The sequence below is a fragment of the Gymnoscopelus braueri genome, assembly GCF_963280865.1.
Source record: "Gymnoscopelus braueri genome assembly, chromosome: 4".
Classification (NCBI taxonomy): Eukaryota; Metazoa; Chordata; class Actinopteri; order Myctophiformes; family Myctophidae; genus Gymnoscopelus; species Gymnoscopelus braueri.
The window spans coordinates 42,181,662-42,205,636 of record NC_137605.1 but is presented as its reverse complement, the minus strand read 5'-3'; the positions used below and the strand labels follow the sequence as shown (position 1 = coordinate 42,205,636).

At 44.4% G+C, this 23,975-nt stretch overlaps 1 protein-coding gene across 4 annotated transcripts in view; it reads left to right on the top strand.

The window, feature by feature from the left end:
• The window catches only part of vps13b (vacuolar protein sorting 13 homolog B), a 449,591-nt gene that overhangs the window by 282,003 nt on the left and 143,613 nt on the right, over positions 1 to 23,975 (top strand). For all 4 annotated transcript variants that reach the window (XM_080427213.1, XM_080427214.1, XM_080427212.1 and 1 more), the window contains exons 33-34: positions 6,373 to 6,499; positions 8,156 to 8,299. In XM_080427213.1, coding sequence (XP_080283339.1) covers positions 6,373 to 6,499; positions 8,156 to 8,299 — 271 coding nt within the window. The remainder of the gene's footprint in view (positions 1 to 6,372; positions 6,500 to 8,155; positions 8,300 to 23,975) is intronic.

Below are 23,975 nucleotides of genomic sequence, written 5' to 3'. Positions count from 1 at the left end.
CGGGAGCTAAAACAAGCACTAGTGTAACGGCCTGTTTGGCCCAGAGTCGCTTTTTTTTCTCACTTGTGTTTTGAGAGGGAACAGGCCCAAAAATCACAGAATCACAGGCAAAGAGTCCAGATTTGTTCCCTGTCAACTAAAAATAAGCCCTGTGGAAGAATGCAGCACGGCGCAAAATCAACACGGGCCTGATTGAGACAGAGTGCTCTCAGGTCATCAGGGCTTTGACTGAGACTGGAGGAGACCAGACACACACACACACACACACACACACACACACACACACACACACACACACACACACACACACACACACACACACACACACACCTCACAGTCATCACACACACCTTACTCACTCTCACACACGTGTGCATACTTAGCACAAACAATCATACATCGTCTCTATCTAAGACACACACACACACACACACACACACACACACACACACACACACACACACACACACACACACACACCTCACCCGCCAGTAATAATCAAAGCTGGCGTTGCAGCCAGTACAGAGAGGTCAAGGCTGTCTCAGAGAGAGCTTCTCCACAGTGTGATAGTGTATGGAGCCTGGCCAGGAGACACTGAGGCTGCTGCCTCTGTTACTGCTGCTGCTGCCTCTGTTACTGCTGCTGCTGCCTCTGTTACTGCTGCTGCTGCTGCTGCTGCTGGGACCTGGGCTCTCAGATCTGCCTGAAGACTCCTTTATTATTACAACCATTCAGGGCTCATTTACAACAAGACCTCATGTTCGCAGTTTTTTGTGAGCCTGCTGTCTCTCGTGCTCACAGTTTTGTTTTCCTTCATTCGTTCATTTTTCGGCTTCTCGCTTCGGTTGTCCGTTTTGCGTTACCCCCCCCCCCCCTTCCTTCTCAGTCCTCTTCACCTTTTCTTTTTTCTTTGAAACTGACGGTCCGTTTCTAATTCCCTCTCTCTCTCTTCTCAGCAGTAGTTTTTCCCATCCTTCCCTCATGTTGACCTACTCAGACTATCACAGCCAGGGTCTGTAGTAAAACACCGCCTTTTAGTAGCACGATTGGACCTATTTTATAGTCTCACAGTATGCCTGGCGATCCCACTCCTGAGCCTAACAAGCTGTGTGAGCGAGTATGAGGCTACTGGGGCCTAGTACACCCTCATTCTTTATTTTACTCTCTCTCTCTGTCTCATTCTCAATGTGAATGAGGCTTTTGGGGCCTGAGGCTGACATGCGAGGGCCAGAATTTCTGTAGGGACAATGAGGTGAGACTTTGGGCTCACACTGACCATAGCCTCTTTAACCCATTAAGACCTGAGAAGATTCTAGAAATGTCTTCTAAATCCCAACAATTTATTGAAAGAAAAACCAAAATTATTTTTCCTCGATTTTTCAAAAATAGCAGATCTACAAGTTCATAGCGCGGCACTCAGTGCCGCGCTATGAACTTGTATATCTGCTATTTTTGAATAGCCAAAGAAATCTAAAGTGACACAGATGCGTTCCAGGTATTAATGGGTTAAGATGTCGCAAATTGGTTGTGGGTCTGAAGCGCTGTTCAGAATTTGATTGCATGATCATCTAACTTGTAACAAAATAGTCACTGCACCTATTTGGCAGGCAACACAGTACCACTGCATAAAGATGGACTATTTATTCTGTTTTATAGTGAGTCACTGTGGTCAGCCTCGCGTAATTGGTACTGCTTTATTGGTGTACATAGAACATTTAGTCCCTGTGATTAGTAAAGTTTATGAGAACCATGTATTTAGAATGAGGTTATCAGGCTGCTGTTTTTTAGTTTTTTTTGCTTTAAATGTATTAACTCTCTCAGTGCCACGCCCCGAGATATCCCGAGTTTTTCCCGAGTACCCTCAGTGCCAGCACGAGAAATCCCGAGTTTTGACTTTTGACTGTGGTCGCGCTATGCTGTTTATTTTTGATGATCACTTTCGCTTCCTGACTCCTTTAGACTCATAGGGTTCCGGTTTCATGACGCAGATTCCGTTTCCGGTTCTCATTTTTTTCCCGCGATCATTTTCGGCCAGAATAGGTAAAGTCACGTTTTTTCACACGGTATAAAAAACAAACGGAGAGGTCCACGTCTACTCTCTTTGGTCTGGGTGACGATCAGTCATCGTAGTCGTGTATCACATCGTAATTTAGCCCGATCAACGATTGTCAAAAATGTCAACATCCGGTTATGACCGGATATGACGTGAGCCTGTTTGGGAGGGGGCGAGTGAGCCAGCGAGATCATCAATGTGTCGATTTGTTGCTCTCTACTGGTAGAACTGTATTATGGGTTTAAAAACCCAATCAGATCATTTATTTGAATGAAAAATTACAAAATTTAAAAATAAAAAAAAACGCAAATTGCTGGCACTGGGGGAGTACTTTATGAAAATACTCTTGGCACTGAAAGAGTTAATCTAAATTTTCCATAAGTCTAAACGCTAATTCATTTTTTAACACAGATATCCATCTTGCTTTTTCTCCTGTAATTTCCTGCTATTTGTTTGGTTTATGCTTACTGTACTGTACATGACATCACTAATGACTGAGCATCTGTACAGTCGGATCTCTTTGGTCAAGCTAGCCGTCATTGTTTGCTCACTAAGGCGAGCACACTACTATTATCCTCACTATTTAGTATTTACTTATTATATATTTCGCCCGTTTCATGGCAGAAAACTCATACTCATACAAGTCATACTGCTTTTAGCTAGAAACTCCGTTCCAACTCTACTTTTTGAGATATTTAACTTTTAATTGACTTTTTTTTTTTAATCAACACTTTTAACACTACTAATACTTTAACACTTTTAACACTACTAATACTTAAACACTTTTAAGTTTTAACACGTATAACACTATTAACACATCGACCGCCAGAGGTTAATCTCATAATGTACTCACCAGTGCCAAGGTGTTTTTGTTGTTTTTTTGTTTTTTTCATGTCGCCATAGATCTTGTTAAAATCCTTAAGATTGAGCTCTACACGGTCTGTTTACATCCGCGAGATCTCCCTGTATCTCCCAGTGAAGATCGCGTGTCAAACGGGGCATCCATGTTGTAGTTAGAGCGGATTACGTTAAACAGTGAAATGCGAGGAGAAAAAACTACAGGAAGAGAATTGAGTTTCAGTTTCGTCTGTAGAATGGGAGCGGGCGTGATCGTCAAAACCGGATCCCAAATAATTCTATTTCCGGTCATCAAACCGGAAACGGAAGTGGATCAAAAAAATTCCGAAAGTGAACCCGGAAGTGAATAGCGCGAAAAGACCGTGGACCGTAGGGCTACGGTCTCGGCGCTTAACAGTTGGATTTAACGGACCGTAGGACTACGTTCTTGGCGGTTAATGTGTTAATACTTTGACACTATCAACACTCTTAACTCTTTGACTGCGGACGACGCGATAACGCGTCAAGTGCTACTTTGTCCAGTTGGCCGTCGACGCGTTCGACGCGCTGGACGCGCGTTCATTGTTTAATCTCTGATTGCGCTATGCTGCTTAATATTCAATGTTATTCTCGAGTTCCACTTACTTCACGGACATCTGCATCCGGTTTCATGACCTGGATTCCGTTTCCGGTTTTTGATTCTTTTCCCCAGTCATTTTCGTCCAAAATAGGTAAATAAACGGTCTTTCACACGGTATGACGGACAAACGGACAGTTTCTCTTCTATAATCTATGGTCTGGGTGACGATCAGTCATCGCCGTCGTGTATCACATCGTAATTTTGGCGATCAAAACAATCTGGGAGGACGTCACATCCGTTTTCATGTTTTTCCCTGTCTAATCTATCAAGAAGGGTGAGAGAGACCTAACGACCTGATCAAGCAGTCATGTGCTGCTCTCTAGTGGCGGATTTGTGCTGGGTCTTAAATTATTTTCATGAGAAAAATTCAAAATATAAAAATAAAAAAACACGAAAATTGCTGGCACTGGGGGAGTACTTTATGAAAATACTCTGGCAGTCAAAGAGTTTTAACAGTAATTATACATAACACTGTCAACATTCTAACTACTGCATACTAGTGGCTACCAACATACCCACATAGCCCACACTGTTTCTTCAGGAACAGAATTTTCTTGTTGTTACTGTTATTGAGGAGGTTTTGAATGGCAGTTAAAGGTGGTGTTTCCTTGTCTTGTGACTCCCTGGGTCAGTCGGTAGCTTCCAAAAACAAACTGCATTATTCAGGGTGTTTGGTTAGCACCGCTGTTCTGCTCTGTAGGGAAAGCACGTCGGCTGTACTGCTGTGTACTGTACACTCCGGCCACAGCCACACAACCGAGATATAATTAAACGCCATTTAGAAGGTTCCTACACACAAAGGAGGGATGGAGTCCAATTCAGTTATTTTTTTCTGCCGGTGATTACACACACCACCTCGGTCGTAACAAGCCACGACACCCGCCAACGTTTTCAAAGTTCACACCTTTCCTTCCCTTCTGCCCTTCCTCCCTCCCTCCATTGATCCCTTTCTCACTCTCTCTTTCTCAATTCTCCACTGCAGTAGTAGACTTTGCGTGTTCGTGATCGCTCTCTAGTTTTTTTGGGGGGGTTAATTCCAGTAGTTGCGGATCAGCGGTGGGCTCGGTCGGCTTCCTGAGGTTTTGCGAGGAAATTCCAGCGCCGTGGGTCCGCTGACAGGATCTGTCCTCGTCACAGCGTATGGTTCCAGGCTAGGAAAGACCCAGTGTCAGGGAGCCGTGAACTCTCTCCACCTCCCCTCCTCTCATCAACCCAGGGCAGCCTCTCTCTGTCCCTCTCTCTCTCACTAAATTCCCCTCTCACTGCTCATACAGCTAAGCTTTATATGAATCATAGGATCATCACACGCTCATACAAGGTTGTTGCTTTTTTGTTGCTTTTTTGTGTGTGCAAATGCCACAGCCATTGCCTGATGTGCGTATGCACCCACCAACTGATTTAATAAAGTGTGCACGTGTGTGCACATACAGTTCTATACCTACAAGTACGTATATATGTGCATACTGTATGTACTGTATATATGTGTGCATGCATATACGTATGCACATGCCCACAACTCACACATACAATACGTGAAATACATGCATGCAAACATAATCACAAATCCCCACCCAAATCCCTCCATGGGGGGGCGGCTTTCCATTCAGGGCTCTTCTTTGGCTCTCTTGCCCCCATGGCACTTCCATATTACTGGTAAACCGAGCCGCACGCCTCCCTGCCTTACTGGTGAATGATAGCACCTGTCCCCTGCAACGAGACACTCACTGTTTCACTCCCTGTCTGAGGGGAGATTAGCCAACACCAATTGGCCTCTCACAGATCATTTCACCTTCGAATTAGGCCTCCCTCAACCCCTCTCAGAGGAGAAATGTGTCGGGCAATAATCCCTTTAGGGCACTGGTAATGCACATTTGTGTAACAGAAGTGAATATGATATTGGTTCTGGTTAAGTACTGTACTCCAGGCCACCTAGAAACAGGGCCCTTCCTAATCCTAGCCAACTATAAATATTGGAAGCTGTGCTGCTTGATTGTTTTAATAGCAGCAGATGTGGCAATTAACACCACCTTATAAAGCCCACTTGTATATTTGTTTTACTGCTAACAAATGTTCCCACAAATATGACTTGATTGTGGGAATGAACATTAGTGAAATGGAGAGAGTTGATGTGAGAAGGTCTCAGTTTGGGCTTGTGTATACAATTAAGGGGTGTTCCCAATAGAGACTTGTCAAATAATGTCTCACTCCGCCTCTGTAACTATATTCAAGCTTCCAGCTATAATGTGTTACAGCAGAAATTTGAAATGCCCAGTTATGGAAATATTTCACAGGTCGAGTATTCAAGTGAAAATAGGTTTTGAAGTCTGTTATTTGGATTTCAGCTTTTTCACCCTACTGGTTTGAATTTGAAAAGCCAGTGAAAGTTTGAAATGTGCGTCTGCTTGTCAGCTAGGACATAACAATAGCTCAGTTGTAAACGTTTTGCGGTTTTTACTGTGTTGTGTTGAGTTGTCATTCGTACGCAGATGGGACAGTCTTACAGAGATTTTACAAAATGGTAACCATAACAAGTTATTAGTAAATAGAAGTGGTGGAATTTTAGTGAATAAGTGATCCCTTATGGTCACTGAAACTGTTATAGCTATATTGAGTATAGCACTGCAAAAACCACATAGCGCTGCTTACGCTGTATATATCCTGTAAATTAAGATAAAACATTACAGTAGTTTTATTCACAAATACACATAAATATACCACCTTACAACACGCACACTCACTCACACCCCCCACCAAACAGACACACCCGTACATACAATACGTAAATACAGTAATTTGTAGCCTAATAGTTTGTTCTTCTGTGTGTTGATGTGTTGATGTCCAGTATCAGGAGACACCAGGAGCGCAGGGCCATCCTGACTCCCATCCTGACTGACTTCTCTGTCAGAGTGACCGCTGCCCCAGCCATCATCTTCAGCAAGTCTGTGTCGCCTGACAATGTACAGGTCGAGGTCAGTATGTTTTCTGTTTGAGCTAGATTTGTATCTTTGTCTTAATACTAGTCAACTTTCTTGAAAGAAATCTAATTATCCCCAAGAGTAGTTATGCAGCTACTATAAAAACATAAATTGTAACATTAAAAACATTAAAACTAGACATTTCTGCTGTCCATGCATTTTCTCATGAACATTGATATCAGCCTGTGAACATACCATTCTTTCTCCAATTTGTCCAGTATCCACACTGACCACTTGTGCCCTTTGACTACAAACCGCTAACTACCATTACGGCCGTAACCCAGGCAAACCATTTCTCATAGGGAAATACACGCTGATTATGTGAGACGTCAGATGCATTTAAGTTTTACATCTTAAACATGCAGCAACGTCCTCATTACAGAAAGCTTTCCTCCATCAGTCTGCCGCGTAATGGAGGCTTTTGACCCACAGAGTTCAAGCCTTTCTGCTTATACAGCTGACGGTTTCTGGCATGGCGCTCGGAGACTTCCTGCCTCTTTGATGCCTCATCCGTCCACGCTAACGTGCCCCATGACAATGCATAACAGCTAATCCATAGTTCGCACACTGACACACACACACACACACACACACACACACACACACACACACACACACACACACACACACACACACACACACACACACACACACACACACACACACACACACACACACACACACTGATTTGTAGTGTCAGAACAATTCAGAGAAAGAGTTACAACAACACACAGAATGGGATGTGGAAAATGATCACCACTGGACCGCAGATTTAAAATAAGCTCATGTTATTGGTATGAATTTAATTCACTCCTAACAAGCTACATAGATTTAAGACCGTTATTCACACTTCACTGTAACCTTTATTACTCTAACCTTTATAGCAGCCTATATTTGGTAATATGAAAGTTTATGATCCCAGTCCCATTAAGATTTGTTCAGCCTAAATAAAGAAAATATGTTGTGTAGAAACAGAATATAGTTTCATGAAGCGCATGTGCTGGTGTGTGTTTAATCTCAAAGTGTCAGTGAGTGATATCCTGTTAGATGTTAGCAGACTGGACCGTTGGCTGTGGGCGGAACCCTGGAGAGAAGTGGAAGAGAGGAGAGAAGGAAACAAGGGGAAAATGACACACAGTGAGAGAAAGAGAGGAAAGAGATGAGAATGACATGGGAGGTCACCCACAATGCTGTTGTTGTTTTGTGTGGTCCTTGCTCTCTCTCTCTCTCTTAACTGTATTTTGTCCTCCCTTCACTTACTAACCGCTTAAGCCCTGTTTTATACTTGGTCACATGACTGTGTCGCGTGAAAATAGCCGAACTACAAGCTCCTTATGCAACCCACAGTATGCAGTGAGTATGCAACCCACATCTGCATACTGGGCCTTGATTGGTGCCCCACAACTCCGGGGGCAGCGAAATACAATCACAACCGAGCAGGGCCAGACTAATCTGCAGACGGCTTATTTTATTTTTTTTGCACCTGGTTTCCAGGCTATCACTTAATCACTACCACCTCTATTACTCCTCCGTCGATCACTTATCACTTCATACCTCCCTCACACCTAACTCCTGCACCCTCAATCTCCTCCCAACTCCCATCTGCCTCCTCTTCTCTTCTCTCCTCTCCTCTCCTGTCCTCTCCTCTAGGAGGTGGTGGTGTGTGGTCACTCTCTGGAGGTGAATGTGACCAGCAGTCTGGACTTCTATGTCAGTGTGGCCCAGGTTCAGCTCCTACAGCAGCTGCTCAGGGACAACATGGTGGGAGCCGACACCCCTGAGAGCACTGCAGAGGTACGTACAGTAGACACACAGATACCAGTGTCAATACAGACACACATATTAGGCACTTCATTAGGTACACCCGCTTGTCGATGCATACCGCTCCTCCAAACAGCTCATTGTGGGGCTGCAACTCGGTAACATTACAATATACAGTTTAAAGCAGTCAGAGGTTCAGTTACTGTACAACTAAACATTAGACTACGTGTGATCTAAGTGACTTTGGACGTGGTATGATTGTTGTAGTCAGCAGTATCCAGCATCTGAGAAATGGCTTTACAAAATTTACAAAGAATGGTGCGATAAACATAGAAGCATCCAGTTAGCAGCAGTTCTATGACCCAGAACAAGTTGTTAATGAGAGAGGCCAGACTCTTTTAAACTAACCTGAAGACTGTATGTATATGTATATATAGTACAACTCAAAGGAAAGGGGACTGGTTGTCTAAGTCTAGGACCCGTAGTTGTGTCCGGTAAGAACTTAACCGAGATGTTAATCCTAGTGATTAAGAAGGAGATCCGAAGAGCCCTGTACAATGCAGAGGTATTTGGGTTGTAAGGCCAAATATCCATATATATATCCTATTATATTAAAATTGGCTCAAGGGAGGACCGGCCGGCGGACCTCTGATGTCACTCTGACTCAGTCATAACCATAAACAAACCCCATACACCCATATATAGGCAGGACCACGGCCACATCACTATGACTCAGACATAGCCATAAACAAACCTGATATGCCCATATATAGGCATGTCACTATTTATCAGACATAAGCATAAACAAACCATATATGCCATTGATAATATATAGGCATATATGGAGATATGTGTCCAGAGCCACAGATCCGACCGCTATACACATAATGGTCATGTGCAAATATGGGACTGACTGACCCCGCCAAGGACTCGAGGGAGTGCCCACGAGTAGTTTGGATATCCAGTTATCCAGAACCGCCGAATATATGGAAATCTCTGTGCGCCTGCCACAGACAGACACTGCCCGCCTGCGACAACTTGAACTTTATATAGTAGATAATCAAAATGTTTCTGTATTATTTTTTCTTTTTTACAAGCACAGACAAGTCTTGTCACAAGTGTACTGTAATGGACTAACCGTGGCACCCACACAAATGGTTGCTCATCCCCACAAGTATTTACATAGTGTACACACACACACACATACACACACACACACACACACACACACACACACACACACACACACACACAAACACAGAAACACTCACACCTCAGACAACACATCCTTTCATCCTTGATGACGTCCTTAATTTTGTCGCAACATTCAGTTGGTGCCACAACTGAATGTACCTCCATGTGCTAGTCATTTCACAGAACCGCATCAGTGACACACACACCCTCTCTCTTCCATCATACTGTAGATCATGTCAGGTTTTTTATTATTATTTTGGAACCTAACCATCTCCCACCACTATTTAGGGTGAATCTAACATATTTAAATATTTACTCGCACAGGACAAGCCAGTCTCTCTAATCTGGCCTTAGTTTACTGCTCTGTGCTGGGCTGTAGCTTTCAGAGCCCTTCCTATTGTTTACAGCACAGGGAGCTCCCAGGCGCCATTTGCCCTGTCTGACCGCTTAATAAAGCCTTCTAATGGAACACAATATAAAAATATTTACCAGCTGCGGTGGGGATGGGAGGCAGAGTGTAGGAATGGGATAGAGGACAGCGAAGAGGGAGGGGGGGAATGGAAGAGGGAGAGATATTAAGTAAGATAACAGAGTGATTTTACTGTCATCCACTCACAGGAGCACATACTGTATGTTTACTGACGTGGTCAGCCTGCGTAAGAGCCAGGAAGAGACTGTTGTTGTAGTTGTTGCATAGTTGGCTCCTTAAGCGCCGCACTTATAAGAAAGATTAGATGGTTATAGCTCTGTGTCTTTTACTCTTGTTTCTGGTAACCAGTGCTGATACACTGAGACACGATATGTGGTATGCAAACTACTGTACCTGCATAAGAGACAGGAAGAGACTGTTGTTGTAGTTGTTGCATGGCTGGCTCCTTAACCACTTGAACCATATCGTTCCTATTCTGGGCATGTCATAATAGGCAAATAAATAGCAGATCAACAAGCTCACAAGGCGTTACATTGCGTTGCGCTATGAGCTTGTAGATCGACTATTTTCGGCCAAGATATTTGGTGCAGAGGGGGAAAGGGAGTGGGCCAAGAATAGACCCCTGGGGGACCCCAGTCAACGAAGTATAAGGTTTTATTTGGTTAAGATTTGCACTTATACGAAGGATTAGATGGTATTAGCTCTACAGCTTTACTCTGTTTCTGGCAACCAGCGCAGATACACTGAGACACGATGTGGAGCGATGTGTGGTATGCAAACTACTGTATCTTCTGCACACACAAGCAACAAAAACGCAGGTTGTCGACATCCAGCGGCACCTAGAGCATCGGCCCTCCCAGTCCCAAAGCCGCACAGTGACACATTCAAACCACTACCATGTGTCACTATCAATTCCTTCAAATCTACTGTTCCATTGGGGCTGTGTGTGCACCACCATAGGAAATGAATGTGTTTGCTCTCTTGAGAGAGAGACCGTGTCTGTTGACTGGGTGGGTAAGGGGAAGTGGGATTTTTTTATTTTTTTTGTTAGACAGTCAATCTTCACGAGGTGCCTGACATGCATCTGGTTCTGATCTGAGGTCGATCTCTGAGCCCTCACCCTGGCTTGTAATGATTCATGGCTTGATTCTGTTATGAGGCAGTGGACTGACGCAGAGAGTTCACCTGGGTTCAGGACCAAGAGCTGCGACTGTCGTCAGCAGCTCTTTTGAGGGTCGCCTGGTCAGTCAGCTGGTCAGCTGGCCGAGAACAAGGGAGACTATTGGCTGATGATGAAACGCACACATGAACCATCAGAAAGTTAATGCATAAATCCATCATCATTGTAATCATTCAAATTGAGGTAACGTAACAATCACAGAGCCAACACTGAGAATGGAAGCCATGAAGCTGGGTGAAACATCTCTGTTACCTTTTAAAACTATAGTATGTATGTAGTATATTAATGGCGGTATCATTATACATAGTTATTCCAGTAACGCTGAGGTCAGTGACTTTGTGTTTTTCTGCAGAGCAGCATGGAGGTCAATATGACTAAAACACTGTCTGGCTTTGGGCTTTTTGGACTCCCTTTTTAAAACTATTTGACCATCCATCAAGCTGGATGTCGTAAGTCCTTTGGCAGACACATCTGTCCCCCGGCCCAGCCCTGGCCCTGGCCCCCGTATCCAGGAGGTCAGTGTGACTAAAGACCCAGTCTGCTGTGGCATGTCCTGCTTTGTGCAAGCCTTACGCCTCCATTCCACATGCTGCAGAGCCCTCTAGTGGTTTGTTTAAGTACTGCATGGTCTGACTCCACAGCGCAGCACACACTCACTCCCAAAAGCTGTTTCTTTTCACTCGCAGTCTGCCCTGCCAACAGCCTGTCTACCCCCCACTAGCGCATTAGACACACTGCTGTCAAATAAAATCAGTATCTGTGGCAATTGACATTGTTTGGAGTATGAGTTTGGAACAGGTAGTGGTTTTTTGATTGTGATCGAAGAGAACAACAGAATACAATAACACAACTCCCTGTCTGCCCTCCTGCTAACAGAATACACGCAATCATCCAATAGTTCTACAGTGTTGCCAATGACAATTCAGACAACCATTTCAGAACCAGTGAGAAATTAGAACCAATCATATAATCAAAATTCCCCTTCACCTGTTCCAGTTTGGAAAAAGGGGAAGGGGTTTTGCTTTTGGACAGACTCAACATTACTCATGATGGTCTTTGTAGTTCCTCTTTGCAACCTGTTGAAAGAGTTTGACTGAGCAGGTCTTACAGCTCAGCCATCTGCTGCAATGGAACTGTTTTGTTGTTGTGTTTCAACAAAGCATCTCAGCTGTGTCCCCAACAAGAACATAAATTAAACAACACTGTCCCCCCTCTCTCTCTCTCTCTGTCTCTCTCTCTGTCTCTCTCTCTTTCTTTCTTTCTTTCTTTCTTTCTTTCTTTCTTTCTTTCTTTCTGTCTTTGTGTCTTTCTGTCTTTCTTTCTTTCTTACTTTCTCCTTTATATTCCAGATCCCTTTCTTTTATTCTTTTTTTTTTTTTTTTTTTCCTAGAGTTTTGAGAACACGCTGTTTGCCTTGAACAGATTCTGCAGAATCCCGGGCACTGATTTCAAACAGTTCCCATCGTCCCACACAGCTGGCTTTTATTGTCTGCGTTAATGAATTTGTTTTGTAGGGGCTTTTGGGTTCCTTGGCAGTGGCAAGGCGAGGCAGGCGCGTGGGCAATGTGTGGGAGTCTCACCAACGTGTGTGTGTGTGTGTGTGTGTATGTGTGTGTGTGTGTGTGTGTGTGTGTGTGTGTGTGTGTGTGTGTGTGTGTGTGTGTGTGTGTGTGTGTGTGTGTGTGTGTGTGTGTGTGTGTGTGTGGGGGAGAGTTCAGACATTTCTGGCGACTGAGCACTGTGCTAAGAGAGTAGACATTTAGTGTCCATCATTGCGCAGGGTGTGAGTGACCTTAACCATTTAAGACCAAAATATGACAAGAATTGATGTCTGTCCTTCTCCACACATAATTGAGTTTGACATCTTACCCTCACATCTAAAGCATTCTTGCCTTTTAGATTCCAGTTACATTATATTTATCATTTTAATTGTGTGCCCTGCTTCAGATGGATATGTGTATGTATACTGTATGTGCCACAATTCTCATTTTTTTGTTGTGGTCTAATGTGTCTGAATAATCAAATGAAAGATGCGTCTTATCAATGACCAGACATAAAATGTGATACGGTGTAATCACTTACCGATCAATACAATATGAGATTATGTACTTGTATCTCAGCAGTCTGCTCACTGTACAAATCACAGTATTATGATGGTTATCTCCATATTAATTTCAGTTTGTTGCATTTTGTTTTCATCTCTGTGTTGTCCCGTTGATGAGGTTGATAGAGTGAGGCCAGGCCACAGATCAGGCAGCTTTCAACAGCAGGAGGTCTCCGAGCCAGGAAGCTATGAATAGACCATAGGGACTTATCTCACTGCTCTGTCATCAGTACTGTTCCACACCAACACACACACACACACACACACACACACACACACACACACACACACACACACACACACACACACACACACACACACACACACACACACACACACACACACACGCAGATGCATAAAAGCATAACAAGCAGATACACTCACACATAACACATGCAGACAGTAATGCACAATCGTACGCACTTGTACTCGCATGGAGTAGCGCACACATATTATGCATAGACACACACATGGTCCCCACATTCTCTGAATGGTAACTGGTAACTTTCCCTCGTTTGAAGTGGCAGCAGCCTTTCAGTTGGAAGCCAATACTGTAATGCTGCTTTATGACTGCACAGCTGACCTAGGAGAAGAGGCTGTGTGTGTGTGTGTGTGTGTGTGTGTGTGTGTGTGTGTGTGTGTGTGTGTGTGTGTGTGTGTGTGTGTGTGTGTGTGTGTGTGTGTGTGTGTGTGTGTGTGTGTGTGTGTGTGTGTGTGTGTGTGTGTGTGTGTGTGTGTGCGCGTGCGTGTGCGTGCATGTGTGCCTGCCTGCCTGCCTGCCTGCGTGCGTGCAGGCATGCATGCTGATGTCGATGACATGATTTCACGGGAGAATGTCTGTTTCTCACCCATCAGCTACTGATCCATACTGTACCAGTCTCTGTTCCTCTCTCTATTTACCATCTGCATGTTGAGAATTTTACAGTGGAAACTCTCTTCACTGGCATCACTGTCTGCACATCACCGCCTGCCAGTAAACGCCACAATGATAGACTCGCAAAGTACTATGTCAAAAATGTCCAGTCGAACTGGTAAAACAATAACACTTGAAAGCAATGGGAGCAGTTTAGAAATTGCTTTTTTATCTAAAAGTTGGCATCCCTCTCTCTCTCTCTCTCTCTCTCTCTCGCTCTCTCTCTCTCTCTCTCTCGCTCTCGCTCTCGCTCTCTCTCTCTCTCTCTCTCTCTCTCTCTCTCTCTCTCTGTGTCTGTCCTCCCTTTCTTTCTTTCTTTCTTTCTTTCTTTCTTTCTTTCTTTCTTTCTTTCTTTGGTCAGACCATGTGCTTGTACCACAGTGTGAGAGGAAAATACCCTCTGGTGTAGGGGAAGTCCCACTCGGCTTTATCCTTCACCTCATCCTGGGATGATTACACGCATGGGAAACAGGGCTTTAGACTTCCTGACACACACACACACACACACACACACACACACACACACACACACACACACACACACACACACACACACACACACACACACGCACAGAGTGGCGTGTGCCGGGACCCAGGTTCAAGACATGGTATCAGGCGTCACAGGAACCTCTGAATCAGTGTTTTAAGTAAACACACACGGGGAGAACCTCTCGGTCACCCATCCATCCCATTGCTTTATCCCTGTTCTTCCTCACCTCCCCATCCTCGCATCAGATCAATGTCTACATTAGTTTTGCCCTCGACAGCCTGTGAACAGCTCCATCACACCACCCAACTGCTTCCCTATATAGGTTGCAATCTTTAGCCCTTTCACCGTTGTGAAATGTGATTTTTTTTTTCAAGAATCAATAAATACAAATCTAAATTAGTAGCTTACAATGTGTCGCTTTTTAAATTATTTTTATAATTGGGCTTAAGTGCTTAACCTCCCTCCCCATCGCACTCGTCTCTTCTCTATTCATCATACAGTATCTCTCCCTCCCTCCCTCCCCCCCTCTCTTTCTCTCTCTCTTTCTCTCTCTCAGTGGACTGGCACAGCTCCTGGTTGGAAAAGCGCACGTCTTTCCAGAGCCGTTCAGCTGGCTGGCCAGCTCTCAGTGGATGGGGGGGGGGGGGGGGGGGGTTCCTACTCTGAGACAGATAGAAGTTGACAGTCCGTAGATTATGATATTACTGTGATATTACCTCCTACACTAGATGTCCACTACGCTGCACTATGCAGGGGAGGCGGCCCATGGTCTCACGCAAGCTTGACTAAACACAGCACTTAGATGGTGTCACAAGTGGCACAGATTCCCAGCCAAGACGAACCGCTCTTTGAGGAGTGGATTTATGGCAGGGACCAGCATATTGGTTGGTAGCCGGTTTGGTCTGTATGTGGGTTTGGACAGCTGTTTTAGGTATTAGTGGGGAGAAGGCCTCTTTACTGATGTCTGTGTTGTTTCTTTTTTTGTGCACCCACAGTGAAAAGTAGTGTACAATGAAGTTTATCTTGCTTGGTTTCAATTCAATTTCAATTCATATTTATTATACACACAAATCACAACAAGTTTTCTCAAGTCACTTTACATATAGAGCAGCGACCCAACGTTCATAGCAACTATTTAGCAACAGTGGCAAGGGAAAACTCAGCTTTAAAGGGAAGAAACCTCAAACAGAACAAGGGGAAGAGAGAGAGGCAGTGCGGGGTTTAGTAGGGCGGGGGAAGCTGGGGGTGCGGGACATAAAGATGGACAACAACAACAATAATAACAACAACGACAATAGTGACAAATATAATGACAACAATACCAATAATAGAAGCTATATTACAGTCCGGTGACATTCATTGTTTTAACGTAATATATTGCGGAGGCCGGTGAAGAACTACTGTCAGAAGCTACACTATAGTTAAGCTTCTGTCTCTACTCTTGAGATGAGAACAAGTGTATTAGTCAATGAACAGACAAGAAGATGACCTTTAGTTCTAAAGATTTGGAATGTATACAACAGTTTGAGACGTACAAATGAAGAGTTTTCTGTTGCTACATTTCACACTGTGGGAGCCTAGAAGCTCATTGACCTATCCTGCTCTCCTCTACAACAATTCTGCTCTGGTCCACGTAGGAGTATTAGTTGGATGTCAAAAGCACAGAACACAGCTTATCTAAGCGGTGGTGTTGTTGACAAGCTTGGCTCTGTAAGCGACCCAGACCTGGATCCATGTCTGTGTATGTTTTAAAGTAAACCGTGTCCAACATTTCTCCTCTCTGTGATGAGTGTTTCATATTGTCTCGTGGCTGTTGGGCTCTGAAAGCTGGACTCTGGTGTCTATTCTTTACATCTGAGCTGTCCAGGACAGTGAGGTGTCAGAAGAGCTCTTCTGGACATTCCTGGCCCATGGACAGAATTAGAGCCACAGAGAGAGAGAGGGAGAAGGGGTGGGAGAAGCTTACAAGAGGCGTAAAAGAGGCCACAGAAGAGAAGGAGAGAAGAGAAGGGACAGCATGAGAGCGAATGGTGAGATGACAGAACGTGAGGCGAGAGAGACAGAACATAGGAGAGAGAGAAACCAGAGCTAAGGGGATGGAGAGAGGGACAAGACGTGATGGAGTGAGACAAGGAGACAGAGCCGTGTCTGTTCTGTGTTTGCTTTGGGTCCCGGTTCGATCTCTAGCGCTCAGTCTAAATGTGGGAGCTGAAGTCCCTGAGAGGTCAGCTCCAAACCATTCAACCAGCCTGTTGACCCAGGTCCCTTCTCCACCCGACCGACCCCCCCACCCCACCCCCTCTTCCATTCCCACTCATTTGCCATTATTTTCATTCACCCACTTGCTGCCGAGAGCAATAACAAATACGGCTCCCTGCGCGTCCATCTCCCTTTCCATTCTGGCTGGCCTGACATCTGTTAAGTAAGCACCACTGCTTCAGCTTATCTTAAACATACATATTTTTATAGCCAGCGTTCATCTCGCTCCCCTTCTCTTGTTATGAAACCATATCTTTTTTTCTTGGTGCACACGGGGCTCACTGACCCCTCCTACGTGAATCAACTGCTAATTGACAGCCAGTCAAAACAACTCACCTTCCCAGAGCTGAGTGCCACAGAGCAGTTCAAACCCCCACCTGCCCCTCCCTTCTCAAAGCATAAACCCTGGCACATTCTTAAATTGGCCCCCTCGGAAACTCAATCTATTTGAGATCAGTAGCAGCTGAATTGCCCCCCCCCATCCTCAAATCGGTTTTGTCGAAATTGGCGTGAAAACTCCAGATAAAATCACGGAGGTTAGAATTCTATTAGACGGGGGAAACAAACGCCGCCTTTGAGAAGAAGGCAGCGGGCCCCCGCCATGAACCCTGGGATCGGGTGTCGGCTCAGGTGAGGAGGAGACGGGGTGCCCTCTCTCTCTCTCGGACTGCATGCAGGGGAAATGGGGTCACAGACCCTGGGGACTAGTAAAAGCAGGGCACACCGGGCCAAGTAGTACAGACACACACACACATACCATAGAACTCTTTGGGACTGGTACTGAGGTTTTGTCTGAAAGAGAGGGAAAAGGTGAGAGTTTTTTGGTTCACACCTGTGTAAGCAAGTTTCCACCTAGAATAACAGGTGATGAGGAGTATTATGTTCACCATCTGACTCAGATGGGGCACGGACGATTTCTGTGTTTGTGTGTGTGTGTCTGTCTATCTAGCTTTGGGAGACAGCTTTTCATACATGTTAATACTAAACTACCCAGATGAGTGCTGTAATAATAACTGGAAAAAGTGCTCCTCGGACCACAGGTCTCCGCCAGGTCAGGTAGGTTATTGTGGGCCAGCAATGTTGATGGAATTTGAAAAATCGGACAGATGCGATCACAGGACTTAGACTATAGAGCTAATGTGTTCCGATTTGTGTGATGTTTGGACAAAATCTGTAGGAGTAATCTGTAGTGTTTTGCAAAAATCGGCCTCCTGGTGGTGCTATAACAGGACAATGTGAAAAGGGTGGCATTTGTTCCTCGGCCTAGTGGGAATGTGCGTGCAAAGTTTCACGGCAATCGGACACTGTGTTCATGATTTGAGGCCATTTGTTCAAAACGAACCACTTCTGCAAACTTTACATACCAATCTTAGCTAATCAAGATGGAATATGAAAAATTGGACAGATGAGAATTGGACAGATTCGTGTTGATCACATGACTATAGAGATAATGTGTACCGATTTGCGTGATATTTGGACGTAATCTGTAGGAGTAATATCAAATAATGTGTTTAGCAAAAATCGGCCTCCTGGTGGTGCTATAAAAGGCAAATGTGAAAAATGCAGGGCAGAGGTTTTTCCTTGGCCTCTAGGGAGTGTACGTGCAAAGTTTCACACCGATCGGTCCTGTCAAAGGTAAAAACACAAATCGGCCTGTTATAGCGCCACCATGAGGCTGAAAAATGTTGGTTGGCATTTCTATCTTGGCCTAGTGGGAATGTGCGTGTAAAGTTTCACGGAAATCGCATGCTGCATTCATGATTTAAGGCATTTTGTTCAAAACGGAGCACTCCTGCAAACTTTGGAAGTCAATCTTAGCCAATCAGGATGGAATATGAAAAATCGGACATATCCGTGTTTATCACATGAGAGATACTGTGTACCGATTTGCATGATGTTTGGACAAAATCTGTAGGAGTAATACAAAAAAAAATGTTTTGCAAAAATCGGCCTCCTGGTGGCGCTATAACAGGCCGGCCTTCGGCCTGGCTGACAATAATGCTCACTGCTAGCAGCAGTTATAGGATGGGTAAATTCAGATGACAAATTTCACTCATGTGCAGGGACAAAAAAATACCCCAAAGGAATTGGGACCATATTAAATTAAGATATTGGCAACTAATGTGAATTGTGCTTTAAAGTGGATGTTAAGAAATGTTTTCAGAATTGAAAGATACTTCATTACCAGGTATGGGTTGCAAAGATAGTGTGCTTTGGCATGTGGTAATAATAATAATAATAATAATGATGTAACCCTTATTAACCCATTAAAGCCGGGAGTTTTAGATTTTAGCTATACACTATATATATAGCAACATAAGTTTGACAGAAAACTCTTAGGATTTAGAACAGTATTTTTGAATAATTTAGAATTTCTTTTTACACAAATCCTCTCTTCTGGGGGTCCCTGGCACAAAACATTTTCAGATGGTGGTCCGCGGCCAAATACATATCATTTTGGGGGTCCTTGGCACAAAGAAGTTTGAAAACTACTGATTTAGAAGGCATTTGTAGAATCAGCCTCAGGTCTTAATGATTTAATACAGAACTACCAACAAAGCACGCAGACATACAGCGCTCACATCAGTGCTGTGTACTTTGCAGAACATATAATTGGACTGTAACATTAGACTGAACTAGACAGCTGACTCACAGCTTAATATTTACTGTAGGTAGTAGGTGACATTAACAGAATGAATGGCCATCACTTCATCTGAGTGCCGTGGTCCAGCGTGACAGCGGTTTATTAGAAAACAAATTGTAACAAAGCTGATCACATGTGCTCAGATCATGTGCATCTTGTACTGTATGAACCAGTCAGATTTCTAACTATTCTCAAACTCCTATCTATGGATGTGTAAGCTCTCGGTGAGATGAGTGAATGTTTTTGTCATTGCTTGGCCTGTGACTGTGGCCTTGTAACCCGATAGAGGCATGTGAAACCTAAATTAGTCCGAGCCAATGACTGACATGCTCGTATAGGTGCCATATAACCACTGGAGATATCTGGCTCGAAAACATCGCTCACATGTTTAAGATACTCAAGAGGTGCGCTGGATTTTATACTTCACCTGTTTTAGTTTGCCTGCTCGAAGCTAATCCAGAGGCTCAGCTGGGCTCAGTTGTTCATGTCAAACACAAATCATCAAGCACACCACAAATTTTTCTAACTTTTGTGTAAAATGCCAAATAAATGCTTAAGATACAGTATTTAAGATGCAGTAGTTTGAAATGCAGATGGATCTAGGTAATGCCGAAAAAGTGGAAAAAACATTATGCAAACATTAGATACAGTATGCAGTGAGGTTTTCCACCCTGTTTAACCCTAGTCCCAAATCCCAGTTTAGTCCTCACGTATTTCAAAGCACTTGAATGAGCTTTTCATCCAACATGTCCTCTTGAACCCTGTTTGTCTGATATATTCAATGTGTTTGAAAATCTGAAGATCGGGTTCTTTTTCTTTTTCTTTTCTTTTTTTGTAGTCACTAGGTTTTTCCTCTTCACAATTGATCCAAGGTCTGATTGAATCTCCACCACTCGGTTCTGTAGCCTTGCCCTTGGGTGTCCCCCTTTATCGAGTTCCTCCCAGCTAACCTAGAGCAGGGGACACGGGGGTCTTGCATCATCCTTTTCTGAGGGGCCGACATGCAGCACTGGGAGCCCTGGGAACACATCCAGAGATAAATTAAAGGACCATTATTTCAATTCTCCTCTTCTAATTTCAGCTTCGTAAATAGACAAAGCGCCAGCATTCCTCCCGCCTTCATGGCATAGTGAATTTGTGTGTGTATGCGAAACTTTCGCGTACGACTTCCCACCGTTTTGGGGGATTTCACGTGTATGCAAGCTGGCCTGCGTGCACGCAAGTGTGTCTTTGTACCGCCATGTGTGTATGTTCATGCACTCGCTCCCCAGGGTTCAAGTTGATCGGAACCGCATCGCTCACAGTCCTCTGCAGGCCACCTGGGGCTCATCTCCCCCTTTTCTTCCCCCATGTTCTCCCACTTCTTTCATTCCCTGTCCTGCTCCCAACAGCCCCCCATCTCTCCCTGGGTCGCCGTTGTTTTCCCTGCCGTTGCTGTTTCCCCGTGACCCCGTAACTAAAGCAGAGAACACAGACATGGCGGTCTAGTGAAGAACGCTGCATTACTTAACCCATTCAATCCGGGACACGCATCTTTGTAATTTTTTATTTTCAAAAATAGTAGATATACAAGCTCATAGCACGGCACAGAGTGCTTGATGAGCATAGAGTGCATTTTTTTTGGTGAGGTTTTGTACAAATCTTTGAATATATAACGTATTAAAAAAATTGTTCCAGGGACCCCCAGAAGCAAAGATTTGAGTTTTTGTTTTGTTTTTGTTTGCTTTAAAAATATATATTCAAAGATTTGCACACATTTCCACGTTTTTTTTCAAAAATAACAGATCTACAAGCTGAGTGCAGCGCCATGAGCTTGTATATCTGCTATTTTTCAATAGCCAAAGAAATCTTAAAATGACACCGATGCGTTCCCGTTATTAATGGGTTAATGGAAGGCATCTCTCCTCTTCCTGTTTGAAGAGCAGGCTTCAATGTCTGCTCTGGAGGAGGAGAGCCGCGCTGAAGACTATGCAGTCTGAAGGCTCTTCTATTGTCTTGTTGGTCGGAGGCACAAAGCCCAACTCTAATGACATTAAGTTGAACAGCTTGTGTGGATGAACCGTAGGGCCAGACTGAAACATGAGCATCAGCCAGCCGCATACTTCCACGCTGCCACGTTGTGTATCGGGATGTCATGTCTTGAGTCGTGGCATGTGTGTGTGCGCGACTGTGTTTGTGTTGATTTCTTGTGCCGCCGTGTTTGAGTGTGTGTGTGTGTGTGTGTGTGTGTGTGTGTGAGAGAGAGAAAGAGAGTGAGGGATAGTTGTGGTGCAGAGCCACTCTGCTTTACCCTCCAGACGTAAACATTGACTGAAGAGATGATGGGTCAGCGGTCTTGGCAAGTTGCTCATTTTCTGCACCATAGACTCCCCCATAGATACTTTTATACAAGACACATAATAAACACATAGACAAAAGCACATTTCCTTTCTTTTCTCTCACTGTCTATTGCACACACACACACACACACTCTTCACTCCTCACTCAGTCGCTCTCACACCCATGACCGCCAACATCAGCGCCATAGCCCACCTCACTCAGGGACCCTCGGCATGTATAAACACTGGAGCCTGAATATTAGATTAGAAAATTACCCCTGCACAAATCTCAAACCTAAATAGAGATGGTGATGGCTAATGAGAGCCAGTTGTTCTCTACTTCACTGCCTGGGAAAGGGAGGGGGGAGGGAGAGAGAAGGAGAGAGAGAATGCCTGATGATGATTCTGATACTGCAGAGGCTGGGATTACAGAAATTAAGAAAGTCTTTCTATCTCTCCCCCACACATACACTCAATTTATTTAGGTTTTTGTGTGTCTATACCCCCCCCCCCCCCTCCCTCCCCCACTCCTTTTCTCCATCTCACTCTATCTCACCATCACACCTTTATCCACATCTGGCCTTCATCTTCAGTTTAATCAATGTCACCAAACAATGTGAAATGTCAGGAATATGGTTTCTTCTGTACGGGGACATAAAGTACAGTACATATGGGGGTTGATGATAAAGGATTTTTTTTATTTTTTATAAAAGCCATCTATCCATTCATGGATACCATCTGTTTTGCCAAGTTCTGCTTGTTGACTCATGGTAACTTAATCATCAAAGTTTTCATATTTTTACAGTTCTTGTTTTGTTTATCGTGTGATTGATATCTTGTTTATCAGTAACGATGGAAGCTTTTGGAGATAAAGTCGGTTCGGCAGCATCTGATCCCAGCCAAGAGATTATGCTGGACCAGCCGAGATGTTCTGTGTATCATTTCTGAAGGCTTACATCATGATGCTCCGCTCCCTTTCCCTTCTCTGTTTGTTTTCACTAACACAGCCGTGGCGTTAATCTAGCAATTGCCTTCTGACATTTTTGAATGTCTTCCTGCAGTCAGTCGTCCGTCTTGCCGTGTCCTGCCGTACTCAAACACCCGGTGTGTAATTGTAGAGATCCAGAGTAATCCTGCATGTCCTCACGTTCACCCCAAAACTAACCTTTTGGATTTGGTTGGTGGATCCCGGATCAGGGTTTTGGTTTGGTTTGGACCGGCTGGATTTGCTGTGGAAGACTGAAGCAGTAAGACCTCCAATGGTGGTGTCTGTCAGCCCTCTTAAATCGTTGTGGATTGCCGAAGATTAAGAGCAGGGTATGGATGGTTTGGCGAGCTTCTCACAGGGCCTGGTGTCATGCTGGGAAGGCCTGGAAGTTGAACTCAGTGTGTTGAGCACCACATTGCAGCCTGCTGCATGTCAGAGCTCTGGAAGTGGACCCCTTTAACACTGAGCAGATTGCCATCTGCGCTGTTTTTGTGGCAAAATATTTGTAAGCAAACCGAGAGGCTGCATGCAGGGCCAAATACTTATGTCGGAGAGAACACGTTTGGAAGGCCATTTAAGTTCTAAAAGGAAGGCCCTGGCTGTTTCATCTCCAGGAGCCAGCGTTTTGTTGTGCAGAATGCACTAACTTCCCAGATGGAGCGCAGTGACTCACCCTGCACAGGGACAGGCTTTATCTTTGTTTCTGTATTCTTGGTTTGTCCAAACCATAAATCCAAAACCATGAGTCATGTTAATAACATTACTCTGCTTTTGTCCTGTTTTGTTAGGTGTGCTATTGGTTATTCTAGCCTATATGGCCTGCAGTCATACTATGACAGTCTGACTTCTCCTAAGTCTAATTCATCCAAGTCATCATTTCTCCGCTCCTCTCCGTTGGGTGGGAAGGGTTTCCGACTGACCCACTGCTTTAGGAATGTCAACATATTTGAACTATTCCTGTCACCCGGATGTTTACTATCGCCCTGTCCATAACGTAGCATCAGGAGAACAAAAAAGCCCCTGACACGAAAGGGAAACTAGCAGGCTGTTATTTATCCCATTCTGTCCAGAGGAGACAACCAGAGAGAGAGAGATAGTACAGAGGGGGCTGTAATAAATGGAGAGGGAGAGGAGGGAGAGATGACCAGGCACAGTTCTGCATATTCCCCCTCATGTTCTGTTGAGGAAC